The 26,609-nt window shown below is 40.7% G+C and overlaps 1 protein-coding gene across 2 annotated transcripts in view; it reads left to right on the top strand.

The window, feature by feature from the left end:
- Nucleotides 1-26,609, top strand: part of LOC133634121 (protein AF-17-like) — an 85,131-nt gene that overhangs the window by 27,861 nt on the left and 30,661 nt on the right. The window contains exons 5-13 of one of the 2 annotated variants that reach the window (XM_062027146.1): nt 5,194-5,297; nt 5,911-6,004; nt 10,662-10,772; nt 10,909-10,998; nt 17,304-17,451; nt 17,536-18,282; nt 18,488-18,648; nt 22,397-22,496; nt 26,279-26,357. In XM_062027146.1, coding sequence (XP_061883130.1) covers nt 5,194-5,297; nt 5,911-6,004; nt 10,662-10,772; nt 10,909-10,998; nt 17,304-17,451; nt 17,536-18,282; nt 18,488-18,648; nt 22,397-22,496; nt 26,279-26,357 — 1,634 coding nt within the window. The remainder of the gene's footprint in view (nt 1-5,193; nt 5,298-5,910; nt 6,005-10,661; nt 10,773-10,908; nt 10,999-17,303; nt 17,452-17,535; nt 18,283-18,487; nt 18,649-22,396; nt 22,497-26,278; nt 26,358-26,609) is intronic. The other variant, XM_062027147.1, reaches the window with a different exon arrangement.

Genomic DNA, 26,609 nt, shown 5'->3' on the forward strand with positions numbered 1-26,609 from the left:
TTTGCTTGGTATTTTCTGGTAATAACTGCTTACCTTCTGACGTACAGTGCTCCTATCTACACTTCTTAAACTTTACTGAGCACTTATTTCTTGTGTTGTTTCAAGATAGTTTAGTGGCTAGTTTAGGGATTAGCATACCTTTTTGTTACCTGCTCCTTGTATTTATTCAGTGTGTAACCTGTTTAACCTGGTCCTCCAGCCCAGTGTTTTTCAACCACTGTGCCGCGGCACACTAGTGTGCCGTGACATACAGTCTGGTGTGCCGTGGGAGATTATCTAATTTCACCTACCGTAATTTCCTGACTATAAGCCGCACCTGACTATAAGCCGCACCAGCTAACTTTAGGTGAAAATACAGATTGCTCCATATATAAGCCGCACCCGACTATAAGCCGCAGGGTTTTGATGTGTAATTAGCGTAGTATATAGGGGTTCCTGCTACCACGGAGGGGATTGTCGGGACAGAGATGACTGTTTGGGAACGCAAAGCGTCCCATTTATTAACAATAAATCTTTCAATCATTCAATCAAACTTTCACATCTTTGACATGGCGAACAGCATTCATGCAGAGTACAAATAATACAACGGTGCAAAACTATGGAACTAACTGGACTTACAACACAAGCAATGCCAAACTATTAATCGATTTAAACTATTAAACAAACATGGGGTCTGGTTCAAATATAGAGATGAGGGTCTTTAATTTGACCTGCTGATGTACTCTGTCTCCAAGTGTAACATTTGCTCAATGTTTCCTTACCATTATTGCTATGTTGTCTATTACCATTATTGCTATGATGTCTATTACCATTGTTGGTATATTCATTATTCCTACATTGTTGATACAAATGATTGTTAGTGTAATAATTATTGTTACCTATGGTAATGCCACTATGATACAACATCTGTAATATAATCCTTGAACAAAGTGAGAGTGAAACTCATGTGAATAATCACTGAATGGAGAACTGGGGGTGGGATTAAATACGTTATCTTCTTCCCACTCCCTTTCAGGCAAAACTGGACAATAATGCACTATATTAATTTATATTATGTTTTGTCAACTTGTACGTTTTTGTCATTGCCTGAAATAAATAAATACATGAAAAATGAATGAAAAGTAATACAAAGTGCTCGCCTGTACGTTATCAAAATAACCAGCCTACCGGTATATGAAAAGTCAGTCTTTAATCATTGTCTCATCGTCTTCCTCCTGCGTACTAAAACCACCGAAATCCTCTTTGTCGGTGTCGGAGAAGAACAGGCCGTAAATAAGCCGCACCCTTGTATAAGCCGCAGGGACCAGAACGAGGGGAAAAAGTAGCGGCTTATAGTCCGGAAATTACGGTATTTGGGTTAAAAATATTTTCTGCAAACCAGTGATTATAGTCTGCAAATGATGTGTTGTTGTTGAGTGTCGGTGCTGTCTAGAGCTCGGCAGAGTAACCGTGTAATACTCTTCCATATCAGTAGGTGGCAGCCGGTAGCTAATTGCTTTGTAGATGTCGGAAACAGCGGGAGGCAGGGTGCAGGTAAAAATGTGTCTAATGCTTAAACCAAAAATAAACAAAAGGTGAGTGCCCTTAAGAAAAGGCATTGAAGCTTAGTGACGGCTATGCAGAACAAAACTGAAACTGAACTTGCTACAAAGTAAACAAAACAGAATGCTGGACGACAGCAAAGACTTACTGTGGAGCAAAGACGGCGTCCACAATGTACAACCGAACATGACATGACAATCAACAATGTCCCCACAAAGAAGGATAAAAACAACTGAAATATTCTTGATTGCTAAAACAAAGTAGATGCGGGAAATATCGCTCAAAGGAAGACATGAAACTGCTACAGGAAAATACCAAACAAAGAGAAAAAGCCACCAATGGAGGTCATGACTATTAACTTTTGGAAGCGCCTATCGGCCCGAGTGCAGCTGAGATGGGCTCCAGCACCCCCCGCGACCCTGAAAGGGACAAACGGTAGAAAATGGATGGATGGAAGCGTCTCCACACTGTGTATTACATACTTAGTTAGCTGCTAGCCACCTTTATCAGCCAGTCAAAAGGGATCGGCATTGAAAAGCAATAATCTGCATTGTCAGATCACATACTTTTTCATGGGAATCGGCAAGTACTAATAGGTGGCCGATCAATCGGTACATACCTAGACAAAACCATGTCGCATCAGTTTTATCATCAAAATAAACAGTTAAGTATTTCTAGTGGCTTCTGTAATGACGGGATACATTCACAAACAGTCCAGGGTTTAACCCAGATTTTTTATGATAAATGATAATTTGCCAATAAATTTGAGGCGGTCGGGGTGTGGCTCAGAGCGTGGTCAATATGATGTCATCATATAATTTGCATAACCAGCGATGATACATATATTTTCTTCTAAAAGGCTAAAAAAAAGTTGCTGCTCATTGTAAAATGCAACACAGGCTGTACTATATTCTGCTCTCCATGAATGTTGTGATTTAATTTGACAAATATGTAAACGGTCCTTTGAATTCGAGATGGAATTAAAGAACTTTAGGTGATTTATTGATAGACTCCACAATGAAGTGAACTAAGCACACAAAGGAACGTACATCAATATATACATGAAATGCACATACATGTAGGAATCACGTTAAATCAATAATGCAGTTTGGAATAAACTGAAAGAAAGTAATACAATTATGCGGGATGAAGGATGGAAGGTTGAGCTCTAATGCCGCTAGACCAGGGGTCCCCAAACTACGGCCCGCGGGCCGTATCCGGCCCCCCAGCGTCCAAAATCAGGCCCGCGGGAAGTCCCAAGTATAACATTTTTTTTATTTTAAAAAAAAAAAATTTCCTGTCTTTTCTTATCCACTTTGTACCGCTTGCTACTCACGGTGTCTCCTAGCCGTTCAGGCAAATCATATTGTGACATCATCGCGCGTTATTATTTATATATATATATATATATATATATATATATATATACTGTATATACATATTGTATATATATATATATATATATATATATATATTATATATTATATATATATATATTTATTATATATATATATATATATATATATATATTTATTATATATATATATATATATATATATATATATATATATATATATATGTATATATATATATATATATATATATATATATATATATATATATATATACATATATATATATATATATATATATATATATGTATATATATATATATGTATATATATATATATGTATGTATATATATATATGTATGTATGTGTATATGTATATATGTGTATATATATATATATATATATTCACACACACAGAGCCCGGCCCCCGGCCAAATTGTTTTAACCCAATGCGGCCCCCGAGTCAAAAAGTTTGGGGACCCCTGCGCTAGACAGTCTAACGAAAATTGGCAAAACAAATTTGTGCATCCATACGTTTTCTATTTCGCCTATCCTCATAAGGGTCACAAGGGTAAGCTGGAGCCTACCCCAGCTGACATTGGGTGAGAAGCAGGAAACACCCTAAACGGGTCGCCGGCCAATCACAGGGCACATACAGACAAACAATAATTCACGCACATATTCAAACCGATTGGCAATTTAGAGTCTCCAGTTAACCTAACATGCATATTTTTGAAGTGTGGGAAGAAGCCGGAGTACCCAGAGAAAACCCACAGACACACAGGGAGAACGTGGAAACTCCAGACAGAGATGTCCAAATGGAGATTCAAAGACGCACACGGTGTAAAGTTAGACGAAACTAACTGTCAGTAGTATTCTTAAAATTAAGGTTGTTTTCATAGGTTTGAACAAGAAATATATTGATTAACTTAGAATACCTTTCTCTTAAACTTTTTTTTTTATCTCCTAACATTTGCCAAGTGCCAACTCTGTTGGTTGATGCACTTTTAGAAAAAAAAGTAAGGAGGAACATTGTTATGATATTTGAGATGTTTTTGAAGCTAATTATGTAAATAATAGACTATATGGTCTAGTATTCTGCTATTCAAGCTAATTATGTAAATAATAGGCTATAGTATTAACTAATTAGCGGACCTGCAGCAAAACAGGGTGTGCCAGGACCGGCTTCGAGATCAGCGACAGGTGCGTGGATGGCCCACCTGGGCCTGATTATCTAATCACCTGTCGTTCTGTTAAAAGGCAGCAGCTAGGGAGGAGAGAGGTGTTGGAGTTGGAGCAAGAGCGAGAGAGAGACAGACAGACACAAAACAATTGCTGTAAAGCAAGACAATTATTGCAGAATAAAACTACCGGTATATTGTGAAACTGATCCAGCTCTCATGTCAGTGCTTGGTGGTCCGAGGAACCCGGAGGCGAGAAACTTCCACACATCTCAAATGTATTAAAACAATATACAGGTATTACCTAAATTACACTACTGTTCAAAAGTTTGGGGTCACATTGAAATGTCCTTATTTTTGAAGGGAAAGCACTGTACTTTTCAATGAAGATAACTTTAAACTAGTCTTAACTTTAAAGAAATACACTCTATACATTGCTAATGTGGTAAATGACTATTCTAGCTGCAAATGTCTGGTTTTTGGTGCAATATCTACATAGGTGTATAGAGGCCCATTTCCAGCAACTATCACTCCAGTGTTCTAATGGTACAATGTGTTTGCTCATTGGCTCAGAAGGCTAATTGATGATTACAAAACCCTTGTGCAATCATGTTCACACATCTGAAAACAGTTTAGCTCGTTACAGAAGCTACAAAACTGACCTTCCTTTGAGCAGATTGAGTTTCTGGAGCATCACATTTGTGGGGTCAATTAAACGCTCAAAATGGCCAGAAAAAGAGAACTTTCATCTGAAACTCGACAGTCTATTCTTGTTCTTAGAAATGAAGGCTATTCCACAAAATTGTTTGGGTGACCCCAAACTTTTGAACGGTAGTGTAGTTTTCACGTAAAAATCCCTGATTTTTGAGGTGTGGTGGCTATTTTGTTGCCGTAGCGGTGCAACATGATCATTTACATGCATTTTTTTGTACCCATTATAACGTGTTTATGAACAAGGGTTAACAGGATTAATCTATTTGTGGCGGCCTGTGACAAATAAATGACTGTCTGAGAAACACTGCTATCAGCATCATTTGAATTTTAGCAATGTGACCAAGACATTTCAAACATAATACTACATATGATATCTGATCAATTCTTCCCCTTTCTTTCACCAGACATGTTACATCTGTGAGGACCACGGCCGAGAGAGCAAGGCGGCATGTGGCGCATGCATGGCGTGTAACAGACAGGGCTGCAGACAGGCATTCCATGTCACCTGGTAAGTGTGATTGTGTGGCTGCGAGGCAAACGCCTCATACTGTTTTACCTCGCGTAATTTCAGAGCTTCACAGTCTCTTTAAAACTCCGTTACAGAAATATCCCCAAGAATACTTGCATACATTGGTCAGTTAAATGGGAAAATATAGTTGTTGTACCAAAATAACAGCTGTAAAAAAAGAATAACCTTTGTTGTAGCTTACTACACAACTACTTTAGTGTGTTGAGTTGTCTATCGGCAGTTGTGTATCAGGCAACGTTTTTTTAAAGGCAAGTAAGTCTTTTTAAATAATTATTATTAAATATTATAATAATAGAAGATATTTTTGCTGAGGTCAAAAGTGGATTCAACTTATTTGCCTTTTTTTTTTTTTTAAAGCTATTTTTATGCTGTTATTCTCCTGTTATTTCAAAGCTGACAAATGATGACGACTTCAATTGAACAAAACATTGGAAGGAAGATCTAAATGTGCAATGAACAGTCTTAAGGTTTTTATTCCGTAAAGACAAGATTTATTTTTAGTTATTGTGTGTTCGTGGGGGGAGGGGTGCATGTCTATAATTGCATTTATTGTCTCTTCTCCTGTCTGAGCAACTGTGTGGAAATGTTTCAGTGCTCAGATGGCAGGTCTGCTGTGTGAGGAGGAAGGTCCGGAAGCCGACAATGTCAAATATTGTGGCTACTGCAAGCACCACTATAACAAAATGGTAAGAGGCACAGTCATTTGAAACCTATAGATAATATTACTACTAATAACACCCAAATGTTCATAGTTCTCAAAGGTACTCAAAGACGCTGATAAATAAGAACACTCAGTCAATGGGGGTCATTGATAGCACAATAGTGACTAAAAGTGACTGAAGAGTCGTGAAGCGGCATGTTATGACTTAGACCAGTTTGCAGTGAATACGGTGTTGGTCTGAAAAAGTAATGTATGTCCATACCAGTGGTGTCCCGATCTGATAATGATATTGGTGCAATATCAGTAAAAACATATGTATGGGATGATTATGATAAGGATGGGAAAATCTATGGGCACATGCATCAGGTAGTTGTCTCCCAACTTGAAGGTTGTGGGTTCATTCCTCAGTCCCCCTGTGACCATTTCAAAGTATCCTTGAGCGAGACATTGAACCCCCAGTCGCTCCTGATGCTGCATCTTCAGTAGATAAATATTGTAATAGTGTCAAAGCGCTTTGAGTACCTCGTAGGTAGAAAAGCACTATTTAAGTAACATCCATTTACCATATGGTACAAGCAGTCCTGCAGCGTGTTTGCTTGTGCAAATCTGGACATCTAAATGTCCTCCAATAAGCACACAGAGTTGGTATTTTCTTGTATTTTAGTAGAGGCATTTACAGAAGGCAAACATATGGTGGGCGACATGCTACTACTAGGAGCTAGCAGCTACACATTAGCACACAAGCTAGACATACGTAAGAAGTGTCCTTCCTTAATTGAACAAAATTGTAGTCTAAAACAGCACATTTGTCAATATAAATTATATAATATAAAGTATACAATATAAAGTATCAAATAATTATAGCTAAATAGTACTTACACATACAAAGTCTAAGGCGAAAGCGTATTAGAAAGTATCCGGTAACAAACGTGTCTTGAGTCATTCAATTTACTGCGTCATGGGCTTAACTTAATGAGTTATTGTGCCCACTAGTGTGTGAATGTGTATGTGAATCTAATGTATGATGTGAAGTGCTTTGAGTATTGTTTCATGTAGCACTATATACAAAACCCCAAACTAGGCACGTTGTGTAAATCGTAAATAAAAACAGAATATAATGATTTGCAAATCCTTTTCAACTTATATTCAATTTAATAGACTGCAAAGACAATATACAGTCTAGTACCCGCACTCTTTTACTACGAAGTCACGCTGTTGTAACACGTGCAGAATGTGGCTTGGCATTGTCTTGCTGAAATAAGCAGGGGTGTCCATGAAAATGACGATGCTTGGATGGCAACATATGTTGCTCCAAAACCTGTATGTATTTTTCAGCATTAATGGTGCCTTCACAGATGTGTAAGTTACCCATGCCTTGGGTACTAATATGCACCCGTACCATCAACGATGCTGGCTTTTGAACTTTGCGCCTATAACAGTCCGGGTGGTTCTTTTCTTCTTTGGTCCGGAGGACACAACCTCCACAGTTTCCAAAAACAATTTGAAATGTGGACTCGTCAGACCCCAGAACACTTTTCCACTTTGCATCAGTCCACCTTAGATGACCTCAGGTCCAGCGAAGCCGGCGGCGTTTCTGGGTGTTGTTGATAAATGGCTTTCGCTTTGCATAGTAGTTTTAACTTGCACTTACAGATGTAGCGACAAACTGTAGTTACTGACAGTGGTTTTCTGAAGTGTCCCTTAGCCAATGTGGTTTACACACTGATGTTGCTTTTTGAGGCAGTACCGCCTGAGAGATTGAAGGTCACGGACCTTCAATGTTGGTTTTCAGCCTTGCTGCTCACGTGGAGTGATTTCTCCAGATTCTCTGAACCTTTTGATGATATTACGGACCGTAGATGGTGAAATCCCTAAATTCCTTGCAATAGCTGGATGAGAAATTTTGTTTTTAAACTGTTCGACAATTTTCTCACACATTTGTTCACAAAGTGGTGACCCTCTTCCCATCCTTGTGTGTGAATGACTGAGCATTTCATGGAAGCTGCTTTTATACCCAATCATGGCACCCACCTGTTCCCAATTAACCTGTTCACCTTTGGGATGTTCCAAATAAGTGTTTGATGAGCATTCCTCAACTTTCTCAGTCTTTTTTGCCACTTGTGCCAGCTTTTTTGAAACATGTTGCAGGCATCAAATTCCAAATAAGCTAATATTTGCAAAAAAAACAAAGTTTACCAGTTCAAACGTTAAGTATTTTGTCTTTGCAGTCTATTCAATTGAATATAGGTTGAAAAGGATTTGCAAATCATTGTATTCTGTTTTTATTTACGATTTACACAACGTGCCAACTTCACTGGTTTTGGGTTTTGTAAATACAGACCATTTGCTAAATGACGCCAAAACAATTACCACTCCTCTTCAACTAAATGTAAGACAGCATACTGTAAGTCCATTCCAGACGGTTAGTAATATATATATAACCATTGTTCTCTGTTTGACTACCGTAATTTCCGGACTATAAGCCGCTACTTTTTCCCCTCGTTCTGGTCCCTGCGGCTTATACAAGGGTGCGGCTTATTTACGGCCTGTTCTTCTCCGACACCGACAAAGAGGATTTCGGTGGTTTTAGTACGCAGGAGGAAGACGATGACACAATGATTAAAGACTGACTTTTCATATAGCGGTAGGCTGGTTATTTTGATAACGTACAGGCGAGCACTTTGTATGACTTTGCACCGTTGTATTATTTGTACTCTGCACGAATGCTGTTCGCCATGTCAAAGATGTGAAAGTTTGATTGAATGATTGAAAGATTTATTGTTAATAAATGGGTCAAAATAGTCATCTCTGTCCCGACAATCCCCTCCGTGGTAGCAGGAACCCCTATATACTACGCTAATTACACATCAAAACCCTGCGGCTTATAGTCGGGTGCGGCTTATATATGGAGCAATCTGTATTTTCCCCTAAATTTAGCTGGTGCGGCTTATAGTCAGGTGCGGCTTATAGTCCGGAAATTACGGTAATTGACTTTGTCTAATATTCCACATGACAAAATAATAAAAGCATGTATGATTAGTGCTGATATTGTGTTGGATCAATATCGTTATCAGCCGATACTCAAAGGCCTACTGAAACCCACTACTACCAACCACGCAGTCTGATAGTTTATATATCAATGATGAAATCTTAATATTGCAACACATGCCAATACGGCCGGGTTAACTTATAAATTGAAATTAAAAATTTCCGCCACACTTCCGGTTGAAAACGTCTAGATATGATGACGTATGCGCGTGACGGAATCAGTTGATGCGGAAGTATTGGTACCCCATTGAATACAATACAAAAAAGGTCTGTTTTCATTTCAAAATTCCACAGTATTCTGGACATCTGTGTTGGTGAATCTTTTGCAATTTGTTTAATGAACAATGGAGACTGCAAAGAAGAAAGTTGTAGGTGGGATCGGTGTATTAGCGGTGGACTACAGCAACACAACCAGGAAGACAGAGATGGATAGCAGACGCGTTATCCGCCGAACTCACCTTAACTTCCTCCGTCTCGCCGACCGCATCTGTGATCGGGTGAAGTCCTTCGTCGCATTGTCGATTGCTGGAACGCAGGTGAGCACGGGTGTTGATGAGCAGGTGAGGGCTGGCTGGCGTAGGTGGATAGCTAATGTTTTTAGCATAGCTCTGTGATGTCCGGTTGCTAAGTTAGCTTCAATGGCGTCGTTAGCAACAGCATTGTTAACCTTCGCCAGGCTTGAAAGCATTAACCGTGTATTTACAAGTCCCTGGTTTAATAGTATTGTTGATCTTCTGTCTATCCTTCCAGTCAGGGATTTATTTATTTTGTTTCTATCTGTTAAGCACGATGCTATCACGTTAGCTCCGTAGCTAAAGTGTTTCGTCGATGTATTGTCGTGGAGATAAAAGTCACTGTGAATGTCCATTTCTCGTTCTCGACTCTCCTTTTCAAGAGGATATAGTATCCGAGGTGGTTTAAAATACAAATCCGTTATTCACAATAGAAAAAGGAGAGAGTGTGGAATCCAATGAGCCAGCTTGTACCTAAGTTACGGTCAGAACGAAAAAAGATACGTCTTGCACTGCATTCTAGTACTTCACTCGAACGTTCCTCATCCACAAATCTTTCATCCTCGCTCAAATTAATGGGGTATTCGTCGCTTTCTCGGTCCAAATCGCTCTAGCTGCGTTGAAAACATTAGGAAAATGTGAGAAAACATTAGGAAAATGTGAGGAGCCTTTCAATTGACTACGTCACGCTACTTCCGGTAGGGGCAAGACTTTATTTTATCAGATACCAAAAGTTGCGATCTTTATCGTCGTTGTTCTCTACTAAATCCTTTCAGCAAAAATATGGCAATATCGCGAAATGATCAAGTATGACACATAGAATGGATCTGCTATCCCCGTTTAAATTAAAAAATTTCATTTCAGTAGGCCTTCATGGCTCCAATATTGTATTGGAAGTGAAAAAGTTCTGTACACCCCTGTCCATACTTTAATATTCATGTTGAAGTACTGCAGTGGATAAGTAATAATCAGTTTCTGTGTGACAATAAAGCTACTAAAAAATGTACATATTTTTTCAGGTATAAACTTACAAAATGAACAGGGGATCAACACTTATTCCCCCACTGTGTGTGCGTGTATTATATCATTTGTTATTACAGTATTTTTTTTTTTCCTTTACAGCAAAAGAAACTGCGCTCGAGTGAAAATACAGGTAGTGCTTTCAGTCATTCCAGGGGGCGCTCTACTTCTCCATCACAAGACAAACACCACCACCACCACCGGCAGAGGAAGGCAAGCACATGTGTCAATTATTGTTTTTCTGAATATTTTTATAAGTCATAAAAAACTATATTGTACATGCTATTTTGTGTTTGCTTGCTTGGACCGCTCAGTTGATGTGAAGCTAATATACATCGTGTCTGTTCAGAGTCATAAAGACAAGATACGTCAGAAGGAGCGGCACAAGAAGACTTCGGACAACTTGGTCCCTGTGGTAATGCAGAGCAGTATAGACATGGTATGACATGCTGCAATACATACATGGTGCTTTAGTCACCATGTTTGTTGAAAAAACACACAATTGTTCTCAGCACCTTTCACTTTGAGAGACATACTGTATTAATAGGGAGATCAGTGTTTCCCACCAGGGCTGCGACTATTCTGATAATTAAATGTTTTGGATTCTCTTAACGGATTAGTTGACTCATCGGATTATGAAGTGTCCCCCTATTCAGTGGTTTTAATTGACCTCAAATGTTATGTCAACAAAGGACAGTCAAAATAGAAGCTTGAAAAACATTCAGAGTGTGAAGACCTCTACCAGGCCCTATATCCCGATAGTAAAAAATCCATTTAAAAAAATCCAGAATTCAGATGGGGATCTGGACCACTCCCAAAATCGAATCACTTGTTCTTTATCCCATGTCTGACATTTCCTGAAAGTTTCAGCAAAATCCGTTTGTAACTGTTCGAGTTATGTTGCTAACTAACTAACAGACAGAGATCACATGTACGTTTGTATTATAACGTAACAAACAATAATGCTATTTACTGTAGCTTCCTCAAAAAGAAGACCATTTTGTGATGATGATGCTGATGTGTTTAGAAAGCTTCACCGGTATTGAGTCAAGGTTTAGCTAGCAAACTCCAGCAATCAGACTGAAGAAGTGGTGGCAAATAGAGGAAAACAGGAAGTAGAAACAACAATAACAGCGCTGGAAAGGAAATTTAATTAAATACAATAAACTAATAATAACTGTCATGTGAGATAATGACAACATCATTCTCTAGTTTGCATTCTTATTATTAGAGGGGGGTGTATATTGTAGTGTCCCGGAAGAGTTAGTGCTGCAAGAGGTTCTGGGTATTTGTTCTGTTGTGTTTATGTTGTCTTACGGTGCGGATGTTCTCCCGAAATGTGTTTGTCATTCTTGTTTGGTGTGGGTTCACAGTGTGGCGCATATTTGTAACAGTGTTAAAGTTGTTTATACGTACACCCTCAGTGTGACCTGTATGGCTGTTGACCAAGTATTCCTTGCATTCACTTGTGTGTGTGAAAAGCCGTAGATATTGTGTGATTGGGCCGGCACGCAAAGGCAGTGCCTTTAAAGCATGCCCCCAATATTGTTGTCTGGGTGAAAATCGGGAGAAATTCAGGAGAATGGTTGCCCCGGGAGATTTTCAGGAGGAGCACTGAAATTCGTGAGTCTCCCGGGAAAATCGGGAGGGTTGGCAAGTATGACTAGGAGACGCAACTGCTCTGTAATTCTCCCTATGTCCGTGTACCCCTCCGTACAGCGGCGTTTTAAAAAGTCATAAATTTTACTTTTTGAAACCGATACCGATAATTTCCGATATTACATTTTAAAGCAGCGTTTCTCAAAGTGTGGGGCATGCCCCACTGGTGGGGAATAGAGACATGACAGGTGGGGCGCGAAGAACGGGAGGAAATTTCACTTTAAATTGTTTTATTTTTTATTATTTCCTTAGATTTTTTTTTTACTATGGTTTCATTTTCTATACACACTGTAAATCACTTTGTGATTCTGTCTGTGAAATCCGCTTTATAAATACATGTAAATTACTTATTTTTCCTGTAGGCTTTAAATTTCTAGGTAGGAGCGAAAGTTTGACAGACATAGCAACAGTAACTAATGGGGGCGGGACTAAGTGGAACAAACTTTCGCGCGGATGGGTAGCAGGCTAAGAGTGGCAGTGTCAAGCCTGCAACCCCGATTTGAAAAGCTGTGCAGTGCAAAACAGGCTCATTGCAGCCACTAATGCTGGAGTACTGTAAAACTCATGTTCACTAATCCTGTCTTGCCGAATGCATAGCTCCTCCTTTTTTTTTTTTGCAAAGATTGCAAAGTGGCACTTTTATTTGATTTATTATTGAACTTGATGCAAGTTCTTTTATTTATTATTGAACTTGATGCAAGTTATAACACTTTTGATTTATTATTGAACTTGATGCAAGTTATAACACTTGTTTTATTTATTATTGAACTTTAAGCAAGTTATAACACTTTTGTTTTATTTATTATTGAACTTGATGCAAGTTATAACACTTTTGTTTTATTTATTATTGAACTTGATGCAAGTTATTTTATTTATTATTGAACATGATGCAAGTTATACCACAGCTGCACAGTTACTTTATTTATTATTGAACTTGATGTTATTTTATGTTATTGAGTTTGAATGTATATAACCTGATGTTCAATACATTTGAAAATGTTAAGCTTGGCATTAGCGTTCTGTTGGGGCGATGGGGGCAGGTGGGGCTTGAAAACTCCCCCTTGTCCAAAGTGGGGGATGACAAAAAAAGTTTGAGAACCACTGTTTTAAAGCATTTATCGGCCGATAATATCTCTAAATAAAACACCCCAGTGTGTGCAATTACACAAATGGATATAAAAGGGTAGGCAAAGTGCAAAAAAACACATTCAATCATCAGCATGTTAGATAAGTGTATCAAATTCCCGTACTAGGCGGCTGAACAGGCCGGAATTAAAGTGTAGTTTTAAGCAACAGCTGGTCTTCCTAATGTAATCAGAGCTATCGACTGCACACACATTGCTGTAAAAGCGCCATCATATGATAATTATATGTATATCAACAGGAAACATTTTCATTCAATCAATGTACAGATGATATGTGATGCACAAATGGAATTAAGCAACATTTTTGAGATGAGGCCGTGTTCAACGTATGATTCTTACATTTTAAGTAACAGCATGGTTGAGAACAGACCACAGGATGGCACTGTGTGCGATTTGTGACTTTTTGGTGAATACACTTATTTATGTAATTGTCTGAATATTCATCCTCGTCATGCACATTGAGCAAATGTACCCCCCAAATTGTATCTCCCATCTTGACAGCATCATTACGAGTCAGTGGTTTAAGTTAGTGACTTGCTGTTTTTTTTTTTTGGTAAACCGTATCGGAAAATCTGTCAAATAAGCCCCTGATTGTCTAGTCCAGGGGTCCCCCAAACTACGGCTCGTGTCCAAAATCTGGCCCACGGGAAGTCCCAAGTTAAAAAAACAAAAAACTTAAAAAGAAACAAAAAACGTATTATTATTTTTTTAAATCTGTCCTTTCTAATCCATTTTCTACCGCTTGTTACTCTCTGTGTCTCCTAGCCGGTCAGGCAAATCGTATTCTCTAAAAATGCTTTTTCCCATTGATAAAGTGACATCATCGCTCTCTGAATATATATATATATACATATATATATAATCATATATATATATGTATATATATATATACAGCCCGGCCCCCGGCCAAATTTTTTGTAACCCAATACGGCCCCCTAGTCAAAAAGTTTGGGGACCCTTGGTCTAGTTTCTGTGTACAAAGTATAGACATGTTAAAAACCTGTATGTAAAGTGTGAAATACGAAACCACACCTTTTCCCCGGTGCATGCACTGATGCACTAAATTGGAACAATAGATGAATAGTAGAGATGTCCGATAATATTGGACTGCCGATATTATCGGCCGATAAATGCTTTAAAATGTAATATCGGAAATTATCGGTACCGGTTTCAAAAAGTAAAATTTATGACTTTTTAAAACGCCTCTGTACGGAGTGGTACACGGACGTAGGGAAAAGAACAGAGCAGTTGCGTCTCCTAGTCATACTTGCCAACCCTCCCAATTTTCCCGGGAGACTCCCGAATTTCATTGGCCCTCCCGAAAATCTCCCGGGGCAACCATTCTCCCGAATTTCTCCCGATTTCCACCCAGACAACAATATTGGGGGCGTGCCTTAAAGGCACTGTCTTTGCGTGCCGGCCCAATCACATAATATCTACGGCTTTTCACACACACAAGTGAATGCAAAGTATACTTGGTCAACAGCCATACAGGTCACACTGAGGGTGACCGTATAAACAACTTTAACACTGTTACAAATATGCGCTACACTGTGAACCCACACCAAACAAGAATGACAAACACATTTCAGGAGAACATCCGCACCGTAACACAACATAAACACAACAGAACAAATACCCAGAACCCCTTGCAGCACTAACTCTTCCGGGACGCTACAATATACACCCCCCGCTACCCCTTATCTCCCCGCCCCACACCTCAACCTCATGTCCCAAATTCTAAGCTGCTGTTTTGAGGCATGTTAAAAAAAATAATGCACTTTGTGACTTCCATAATAAATATGGCAGTGCCATGTTGGCATTTTTTTCCATAACTTGAGTCGATTTATTTTGGAAAACCTTGTTACATTGTTTAATGCATCCAGCGGGGCATCACAACAAAATTAGGCATAATAATGTGTTAATTCCACGACTGTATATATCGTATCGGTTGATATTGGAATCGGTAATTAAGAGTTGGACAATATCGGATATCGGCAAAAAAGCCATTATCGGACATGTCTAATGAATAGTGTACATTTTTACACCCCAGCATGAAGCCCCTCCAAGCCATTGTCGGTGAAAGTCTTCTTTTTTGCCGTCTTGCTCATTATCTTTGTGTTCTCTGACTGTGCGATCGAGAAACTTCAGGCACTTGGCTAATTTAAATATGATTTGTGTATTTAGATTGGGGCGTGGACAAGGAGTGGCCACTCCAACATGTGCACTCAATTCCACGTACAAAAGAAATGTGCTTATGTTAATACGATTGCACACTTTAGTACATCTGAATTTGTTTGTGCGTACAACGTTTTCTGGATTTGAGCATACATTTTTTTGTAGGAAATCCACGCAAGTCTTTTAATACATGAGGCCCCAGGTGTGTTTGCCACCTCTTTTTTTTAATATATATTTATTTATTCATTTGATAGGGAACTCATAATACAGGTACTGACAAAAGAGACACTTTTTTTGTTCCCCGGCCTCCCACCCCAAATACAAAAAATATATATATATACAGTATATATAATAATAATAAAAGTTAAATAATAACACCCCCTTTCACCCCCCGTCCTACATTTCAGTCACAGTGGGTAGCAATGTACTGCCTTCCTCTTCACCACAAGCAGATAGCGAATCGCACGAACTGACTAAAAGGAAAAAAAAGTAACAACAAAAATAAAAATCACAAACATACAGAGAAGTGTCACTGGGGTCACATGAGGTCCCTGAGCCATTGGGAGGCTTTGGGGGCAAACTGTGAGTTTTCAAACCAATAAAATCATTCTACAAGCTATTAATGACGCAAAGGCGATACTATCCCTAAATGTAGAGATGTCCGATAATATCGGACTGCTGATATTATTGGCCGATAAATGCTTTAAAATGTGATATCGGAAATTATCGGTATCGGCTTCAAAAAGTAAAATTTATGACTTTTTAAAACGCCGCTGTGTACACGGACGTAGGGAGAAGTACAGAGCGCCAATAAACCTTAAAGGCACTGCCTTTGCGTGCCGGCCCAGTCACATAATATCTACGGCTTTTCACACACACAAGTGAATGCAAGACATACTTGGTCAACAGCCATACAGGTCACACTGAGGGTTGAGGTATTAACAACTTTAACACTGTTACAAATATGCGCCACACTGTGAACCCACACCAAACAAGAATGACAAACACATTTCGGGAGAACATCCGCACCGTAACACAACATAAACACAACAGAACAAATACCCAGAAACCCTTGCAGCACTAACTCTTCCAGGACGCTACAATATACACCCCCCGCTACCCCCCCCCCCCCCCCCCCACCCCAACCCCGCCCACCTCACCTCCTCATTCTCTCTCAGGGAGAGCATGTCCCAAATTCCAATCTGCTGTTTTGAGGCATGTTAAAAAAAATTATTGACTTCAATAATACATTTGGCAGTGCCATGTTGGCATTTTTTTCCATAACTTGAGTTGATTTATTTTGGAAAACCTTGTTACATTGTTTAATGCATCCAGCGGGGCATCACAACAAAATTAGGCATAATAATGTGTTAATTCCACGACTGTATATATCGGTATCGGTTGATATCGGAATCGTTAATTAAGTGTTGGACAATATCGGAATATCGGATATCGGCAAAAAAGCCATTATCGGACATCTCTAATTGTCATCCAAAACTTACCGAATACCGCCACCCAACAGGTTGCGCCAAATCTATTTGTGGCGGCCCGCCACAGATAAATGCATGGGAATCACTGGAAATGATGAAGAAAGATCATGTGGAAAATAGGAAACATGCTCTTAAAACTTGCTTAACTACACGGCAAGGACCTAATATCATTTTTTGGGGGCAAAAACTTCCATTTCACTGTTGTTGGTATTGTAGCCTATTTGTGAGAGGTCTTACTAACTGTGTGTTTGTGTGTATGTGTGCTGGGTTAGCTCTCTTCTAGTCATCACAGCCCCAAAGACAGTGAGGGAAAGTCCAAGAAGCTCAGCTCCCACAGTCACAGTCATCGCAGTAAGAAAACCGTAAGCAGCGGCAAGAGCTGCTCCTCCTCTTCCTGCTCATCCAGTCCATTTAATCCAGGTATCAGCGCAACAATTAAAGGGGCAAACGTCAGATGTGTTTTTTGGCTTTGTGTTTCTCATGAAGGTGGATTCTTGTCTTCAGCTCCAGATTTTCATCAGTTCTCCTCCCCTCGTCTGGAGCGTGACCATAGTAGCGAGGATCGCAAAGCGCGTCACAGGAGGCTCGCGGTCCAGGAGGAGGCTGTGGATGATGAAAAGAATGAAGACAAAGATGAGGACGACAAGGAAGAAGAGGCTCGTAAATATCACAAGCCGCCAGCGTTGACTCCCACTGAAGGCCAACTCGCACGGTCGCAGGGTCACGATCAGTCAGATGGAACCTCGAGCCCCTTTGAGAACAAGGTCACCATTTCAACTTTTGGATCCATCATGCGCATCACCTCCACATCCGCGCTGGGTAGCAGCAGTAAGATCCGCAAGCTCTCCACGGTCGACTACAAACCCTCCAAGTCTCTGTGCAAGCTCTCTCAGCTGAGCACGCCGCCCATTCCGGAAGAGGCGGACCAAGAGGGCAAAAGCAGCCCCGCGACTCTGACGCGAGAGAGACGACACCGCGGCAACAAAAAGAGTCGCCACGGTCCAGGGCGGCCTCGGGGCAGCAAGAACCAAGAGAGAAGGGAGGACGCGCATCATCACCACCACCACGACAACACGCCTCCTCCTCATCCAGTCTTCACCCCCTCGCTCTACCCAAGCCCGTCTTCCATTCCGCAACCTTCCTTCTCTTCCGCACTGCCGACCACCACCACCACCCTTTCCTCCTCGTCACACTCATCCTCCTCAACGAGCAGCTTTTCCACAAGCCGTGGGAGCTCGCTGCTTGGCTCGGGTGAGTGGGCGTGTGTGGTAGCCCTCAAGCTTCCTGTGAGCATGGCGCAGAAAAGGCTTTTCTTTGCAGACAAACTGTACGCATTAGTAAACACTAGTTTTTCTTTAGTGAGTTTAAAGAAGCCACGGGACATATAATATAGTCTGTCAAAGTCTTTGCACAGAGAATATATTTATATGATTATTTATTGTTCTGTCTTTCTCAGGTATCTACTCCAGCCTAAAGAATCCTCTCACTGCTTGTGGTGGTATCTGCAGCACCTCTGTATCTCTGGGTGGAGGGGTGTGTAGCGCCTCTCTCTCAACGGGAGTCCTTCCGTCCCACGCGCTCTCTCTCCCACCAGCCAACGCCGTTACAAACCCACAGGTGCAATAGGAAGAGCCCTGCTCAGTCTCATTTTGATCCTGTTATGTTACTTGCATACATCAGATATCAGTGTATTATTATAATATTATTTAGTTGTGGTGTTCGACCGATATCAGTATCGGAATATATTTGCTTGCCTCTAGAACAGTGGTTCTTAACCTTGTTGGAGGTACCGAACCCCACCAGTTTCATATGCGCATTCACCGAACCCTTTTTTAGTGAAAAATTAAATGTTTTTTTTTTTTTCAAATTCAAGACAAAGTTATATGTTTTTTTAGTGGTGCACAAAATGAACTGTGCACGAACACAGTGCCAACACAGGGCGTGAACTCCCAACAAATGACACACCTGCAAATCAGTGTGACTTCTGCTGTTGGCGTATCCATAATACGCCGATAGGGAGAAGTTTTTAATTACATGATGAGTCGGGTGTGTCTTGACCTCCGCGCATACGTGCCAACCTTGAGACCTCCGAATTTGGGAGATGGGGGTGTTGAGTTGGGCGGGGTTGAGGGGGTAGGGGGGGATTAGCGGGGGGTGGAACTTGGCTTCACGCTGACAACAAGGAAGTCGAGTCGACAATCGGCAGTGGTCCTGACAGACCTTGACTATGCGGATGACATCAGTCTGCTCTCCAACAACGTGGAACAAGCACAAGAACTACTAAACAGGGTAGAGCTAGAGTGCGCCAAGGTTGGCCTTAGGCTAAATGCCAAGAAAACTGAGGTCATGACCTACAACGTTCCACCAGAACATCAACCTCTGATAACAGCAGGAGGCACTGTGCTGAAAGAAGTTGAGGACTTCAAATACCTGGGCGCATGGGTCAACTCAACTGAGCAAAATCTAAAAGTGAGGAAGGCACTTGCATGGAGGGCCCTGAACAGCATGACCAGTGTATGAAACTCCAACCTCCCCCGCCAAATCAAACTCAGCTTCTTCTATGCGACAGTTGAGTCCGTTCTCCTCTATGGCAGCGAATGCTGGACCCTGAAGCCAATCTTGGAGAGGTCTCTAGATGGATGCTACACCAGGATGCTGCGTGCAGTGCATAACATCAACAAGAGTGCGCACGTAACTAACAGAATCCTCTACAAGGGAATACCAAGGGTGAGCGAGAAGATTGCTGTAAGGAGAATGAGACTAGCAGGAAACTGCCAAAGGCATCAGGAGCTGCCAGCCAGCAAATTGGTGCTTTGGGAACCAACACATGGGCATCGGTCAAGAGGACGCCCCACACTAACACACATGGACATACTCAAGAAGGATGCAGAGGCTCAGAGTACCAAGGAACTGGCCAAATGTATGGAGAATCGGGATGACTGGAAGCAACGATGGAAGGCTCGCCTGAGGACGACCTAGAGAGATATTGTAGTGTCCCGGAAGAGTTAGTGCTGCAAGGGGTTCTGGGTATTTGTTCTGTTGTGTTTATGTTGTGTTACGGTGCGGATGTTCTCCCAAAATGTGTTTGTCATTCTTGTTTGGTGTGGGTTCACAGTGTGGCGCATATTTGTAACAGTGTTAAAGTTGTTTATACGGCCACCCTCAGTGTGACCTGTATGGTTGTTGATCACGAATACCTTGCATTCTATGTGTGTGTGTAAAGCCGTAGATATGATGTGACTGGGCCAGCACGCAAAGGCAGTGCCTTTAAGGCACGCCCCCAATATTGTTGTCTGGGTGGAAATCGGGAGAAATGCAGGAGAATGGTTGCCCCGGGAGATTTTCGGGAGGGGCATTGAAATTCGGGAGTCTCCCGGGAAAAACGTGAGGGTTGGCAAGTATGCCTCCGTGGTGGAGGCTCCGCCTAACCCCTGAGGCCAACTAGCCGAACCCAGGTTAAGAACCACTGCTCTAGAATCTCTGATACAAGCAGTCCTGCAGCATGTGCATGTGCAAAGTTCAACAGCCAGTTAACACAAATGTAAAAACGGTAGGCTACTTAAGGCTACGAGTATCCAGCAACTACTGTACACAGCAGCAGAGCAAACACATAACAAACAATCTAGATATTTGCAATAAGTAGGGCTATAACAATATCAAAATCTCACGGTACAATATTGTCACCATGTGAAGGTCACGGTTGGATATTATTGTGGTTTCGTCATAAAAAGTAAAGGCTTGGTATCAATTTCCGTAGTTTTTCAAATGAAGTGGCTGGAATGTTAAGGATAAACACACTTAGGGCCTGATTTACTAAGATCCAAACACCACACGGTAATCGGCATGTGCAATCTTTAAAATAATGTGTACTATTAGTGGGTGTGTTGCATGCGATTTACTAACACTGTGTGTGCAATTGACAAGCGGTACAGACCGCCTTACTTAAATGAGGATTTTGCGTGCACTATACTGTATGTGGCAATACCACAGAGAAACTCTCATTTACTGCACACACATTCATGTTATCATGCTCCTACCTGTGGCGTTTTGCCACAGGTAGTTGTGTTTTGTTTGTTTCTGCTGTTATGAGGCAATAATAAATATTGCAATGCCATGTTGGCATTTTTTTCCATAACTTTAGTTGATTTATTTTGGAAAACCATGTTACATTGTTTAATGCATCCAGCGGGGCATCACAACAAAATTAGGCTTAATAATGTGTTAATTGCACGACTGTATATATCGGTATCGGTTGATATCGGAATCGGTAATTAAGAATTGGACAATATCGGGATATCAGATATCGGCAAAAAAGCCATTATCGTACACCTCTACTACTTTGTATTAGAAATGGTAACAGCAGAAGATGCATGTGCATGCAGGAGCCAGTCTGCCCCACAACGAGAGGATAGAGAAAAATAAGGACTTTATTGACTACAATGGTAAACTCGCGCAAAGCTCTTTGGGTAAATCTCTACCATGTATGGAGATATCCGGAAGTATGAAGGAAGGCTAGAATGTTTTATAAACATCTCTGCCATGCCTCCATGGTTTAATCTTAAACTTTTGGGACTTATGCAGATCCCAAATACACAAAAACAGGTACCAATAGGTAAGAAAAGTGGGTTTTGCATTATAGGTCCACTTCAATGAATTATTGTAGCTCTACTCTATTTCAACTTAATTAAAGCTAGCATAAGTTCATGATAAGTCAATGACAACAACCTTCTTCTTTGTATAAGTATATTTTACTGAGTTTAAATTCAGGGAACACAATAACAAACTGGCCACTGCCGTTCACATAACAGACTGTTCTGGTGCATGCAGTGTCAATTACAGCTGAACCTAAGGCTTCTACCATAAATATTTCAGCATCAGATACTGACTCTTTAGAAAACAATGTAACATTGCACTCTTAAATTGCTTCTGTCTCTGCATTTTCCTCTGTCATTTTTAACATGTTCAGCCTTATTTGGGCAGTCCTTAGCCCAGTGAAATGTACTCTGGCAAATTGCACACTTTGACCTCCTACCATGCCTATCTAGTGGATTTGAGCCAGTCAATGGCGCCCTATTTTGGTCGGGTTGGGAACGAAGTTCATTCCATACAGTTAATAATGAATAGTTTTTTTTTTTTCATATCTGCAATTCTCTGTTTGAGTCAGACTTAATTCAGCCTTTTCTAACATTTCACATTACAAAATAAAAGAATGTATGATTTGTGCTGATATCGTATCGGAAGTGAAAAAGTTGTACTGAGACGCTCGCTATTATTTAGTGTGTTTTTCTAAATTATGAAATTATTCAACTTTGGATTCTAAATACCTTCTCTAAGACTCTCACATTCTTTTTTTACAAACTTCTAGGTGCATCCAGGGTATAGCAGCGTGACCTCCTCACAACCTTTCACCAGTGGTCTTTCCACACTGCCGCCACTACTGAGCCAAGCCCCGACCTCACTACCAGGTATGAGCCAGAAACGTGGACTTTGACCTTTGTCATTAACAGTCCGATATGGACACCTTGGGCCTGATCATGCCAACTTCATAGCACACACAAAGCTGACCTACGAAGATCTTGTGCCGAGGATTTTGTCTCTTAAATGACAAAAATAGCGTGTTTGTCTTCATGCATATGCAGAATATATGCTGATTATTAGAATGATTAGAGATGTCCGATAATGGCTTTTTTGCCGATATCCGATATTCCGATATTGTCCAACTCTTAATTACCGATACCGATATCAACCGATATCGATATATACAGTCGTGGAATTAACACATTATTATGCCTAATTATGTTGTGATACCCCGCTGGATGCATTAAACAATGTAACAAGGTTTTCCAAAATAAGAGAACAACTTCAACTCAAGTTATGGAAAAAAATGCCAACATGGCACCGCCATATTTGCTATTTAGGTCACAAAGTGCATTATTTTTATTAACATGCCTCAAAACAGCAGCTTGGAATTTGGGACATGCTCTCCCTGAGAGAGCATTAGAAGGTTCAGGCGGGCAGGGTTAGGGGGGGGCTGGGTTGAGGTTGGGGTTGGTAGGGAGTAGCGGGGGGGTGTATATTGTAGCGTCCCGGAAGAGTTAGTGCTGCAAGGGGTTCTGGGTATTTGTTCTGTTGTGTTTATGTTGTGTTACGGTGCGGATGTCCTCCCGAAATGCGTTTGTCATTCTTGTTTGGTGTGGGTTCACAGTGTGGCGCATATTTGTAACAGTGTTAAAGTTGTTTATACGGTCACCCTCAGTGTGACCTGCATGGCTGTTGATCAAGTATGCCTTGCAGTCACTTGTGTGTGTGAAAATCCGTATACATCATGTGACTGGGCCGGCACGCAATGGCAGTGCCTTTAAGGTTTATTGGCGCTCTGTACTTCTCCCTACGTCCGTGTACACAGCGGCGTTTTAAAAAGACATGAATTTGACTTTTTGAAACAGATACCGATCATTTTGAAACCGATACCGATCATTTCTGATATTACATTATAAAGCATTTATCGGCCGATGATATCTGCAGTCCGATATTATCGGACATCCCTAAGAATGATCACAATAAGAGGAGGAGGAGATGCAATTTTTATTATTTAGTGATTGATCAAGCCAGAAAGTGTTTGCGGCCGCTAGTTATTTTTGCGTCTATATTTAACATGTTTGGAAAGTACATGCAAACTGGCACATTTACGCTGAAATGGCTGCGATCATTGTGGCAAGAAGGAGGCGATCAGTGCAATGACAGAATCCTTTGTGTGCGCATTGACTAGGGATAGGTACCAAATGTTGTTTTTTTCCCAAATATCGACCGAATCCTGTCGGCACTAAGAGGTACCGTTTCACAAACAATTAAAAGTTGTCATATTTCGATACCTTTGTTGCACGAGACGCCATTGCTGGTTGCAGACTCGGCACCTGCTCAGGCACATGGAGCGGCAAACAGGCGTATTAACGGCGGACTCGGCCTGACTGCTGCAACTTTCCATGCCAACAAAGTCTGATAGAAAGAACTCAAAAGTAGTGCTCTACTTTACAACTGTGCTACCATGATGCTAATTTTCATTTCATACATGTTATGGATTAGCATTTACCTGACAATTTCAACGCCTCCAAATTACAACTGATATGCACGTTACAATCAAAATGTAGTGTGGAATAAGTGCAATACTCACAATATAAACACCTTTTAGAACTCAAATACAAGACTGGTACATTGAACTTAATAGCAACGACTATTTTCTGATTACGGCAACACATTGACGACAAACTGAAATGAATGCATAGGCCTAATTGCGAATGAGAGTCAAAAGTAGAGATGTCCGATAATGGCTTTTTTGCCGATATCCGATATTCCGATATTGTCCAACTCTTAATTACCGATTCCGATATCAACCGATACCGATATATACAATTGTGGAATTAACACATTATTATGCCTAATTTTGTTGTGATGCCCCGCTGGATGCATTAAACAATGTAACAAGGTTTTCCAAAATAAATCAACTCAAGTTATGGAAAAAAATGCCACCATGGCACTGCCATATTTATTATTGAAGTCACAAAGTGCTTTTTTTTTTTTTTAAACATGCCTCAAAACAGCCGCTTGGAATTTGGTACATGCTCTCCCTGAGAGAGCATGAGGAGGTTGTGGTGGGCGGGGTTGGGTGGTAGCGGGGGGTGTATATTGTAGCGTCCCGGAAGAGTTAGTGCTGCAAGGGGTTCTGGGTATTTGTTCTGTTGTGTTTATGTTGTGTTACGGTGCGGATGTTCTCCCAAAATGTGTTTGTCATTCTTGTTTGGTGTGGGTTCACAGTATGGCGCATATTTGTAACAGTGTTAAAGTTGTTTATATGGTCACCCTCAGTGTGACCTGTATGGCTGTTGACCAAGTATGCGTGGCATTCACTTGTGTGTGTGAAAAGCCGTAGGTATCATGTGATTGGGCCGGCAGTGAAAGGCAGTGCCTTTAAGGTTTATTGGCGCTCTGTACTTCTCCCTACGTCCGTGTACCACTCCGTACAGCGGCGTATTAAAAAGTCATACATTTTACTTTTTGAAACCGATACCGATAATTTCCGAAATTACATTTTAAAGCATTTATCGGCCAATAATATCGGCAGTCCGATATTATCGGACATCTCTAGTTACAACCAAATGTCTAGTGTGTAATAAGTGCAATATTTACAATATAAACACATTTTAGAAGTCAACAAATACAAGACTGGTACATAGAACTTAATAGCAAAGACTATTTCCTGATTACGGCAACACATTGAGGACAAACTGAAATGAATGCATACTTGCGAATGAGAGTCAAAAGTGTAAGAAAACTAGATATAAAATCTGCACAGCACAGTTAGAATTATCAGCTCACTGTTAAATAATGAATAAATTAAAAAACGAGATTGTATTACTAAAAAAATTAAAATGTATTACCACATGAACAAGCAATAAAGTACTGAAAATTGGTACCATTGAGTACCAATATCGATTTTCAGGTACCACGAATTGGTACCAAATTGGTTCAAATTTGAAAGGTTCCTACCCCTAATGTCAACATATTATAGCCATTATTTATCGACATTTTGTTTCAAAGGCAAGCCAAAGGGAGCCATGGCGCAGGAAGTAAAGAGCTGCATGCGGCTCCAAAGCCGCGCGTTGCAGACCCCTGGTGTAGTCCAAAAATGTTGTGGCAGATTACAGTCGTGTGCGGCGTGTTCCACGACATAGCAAAACACCACAGGTTGGAGCATTGTGCCATGGATGTGGAGGTAAATGAGTCCCTCCATGGTTACAGCCGGTAGTACAAGCAAAAACCTAATTTATAGGTATAGCTCGGTCGGTAGAGTGGCCGTGCCAGCAACTTGAGGGTTCCAGGTTCGATCCCCGCTTCCGCCATCCTAGTCACTGCCGTGGTGTCCTTGGGCAAGACACTTTACCCACCTGCTCCCAGTGCCACCCACACTGGTTTAAATGTAACTTAGATATTGGGTTTCACTGTGTAAAAGCGCTTTGAGTCACTAGAGAAAAGTGTTATATAAATATAATTCACTTCACTTCACAATTTAAAAAGGGCTGCTTTTTCAATTGTTATCAATTGTAGCGACACACCCACTAATAGTAGCTGCAATTTTATAGTTTGCACACATTATTAAGCAGTAGATCAGGGCCCATTTGTACCGACGCCAAGATTTTCTTTACAACAAATTACAATTAACTATAAAAACACATCTTTTCTCTTTCCACAGAGTCAGACCTTGATGACTGTCACTTCCCATGTCAAGGAAACTCACCAAGGGAGAGTCTTTCATCACAGTATGTCACTTGGTATTTACCTTCATCTCTTGTCTTAAAAGTTGTTTATACATCCATCCATTCATCCATCCATCCGTTTTTCTACCGCTTGTCCCGTTCGGGGTCACGGGGGGTGCTGGAGCCTATCTCAGCTGCATTCGGGCGGAAGGCGGGGTACACCCTGGACAAGTAAAGTAATAAGGGACTGTAAACAATCCATCTCTTTATACTACAACTTTGGTCCTCAATTAGGGTTGTCAACTGCTTGAAAAAAAAAAAAAAAGA

This window comes from Entelurus aequoreus, linkage group LG18 (genome assembly GCF_033978785.1).
Source record: "Entelurus aequoreus isolate RoL-2023_Sb linkage group LG18, RoL_Eaeq_v1.1, whole genome shotgun sequence".
In the NCBI taxonomy this organism is placed as follows: domain Eukaryota; kingdom Metazoa; phylum Chordata; class Actinopteri; order Syngnathiformes; family Syngnathidae; genus Entelurus; species Entelurus aequoreus.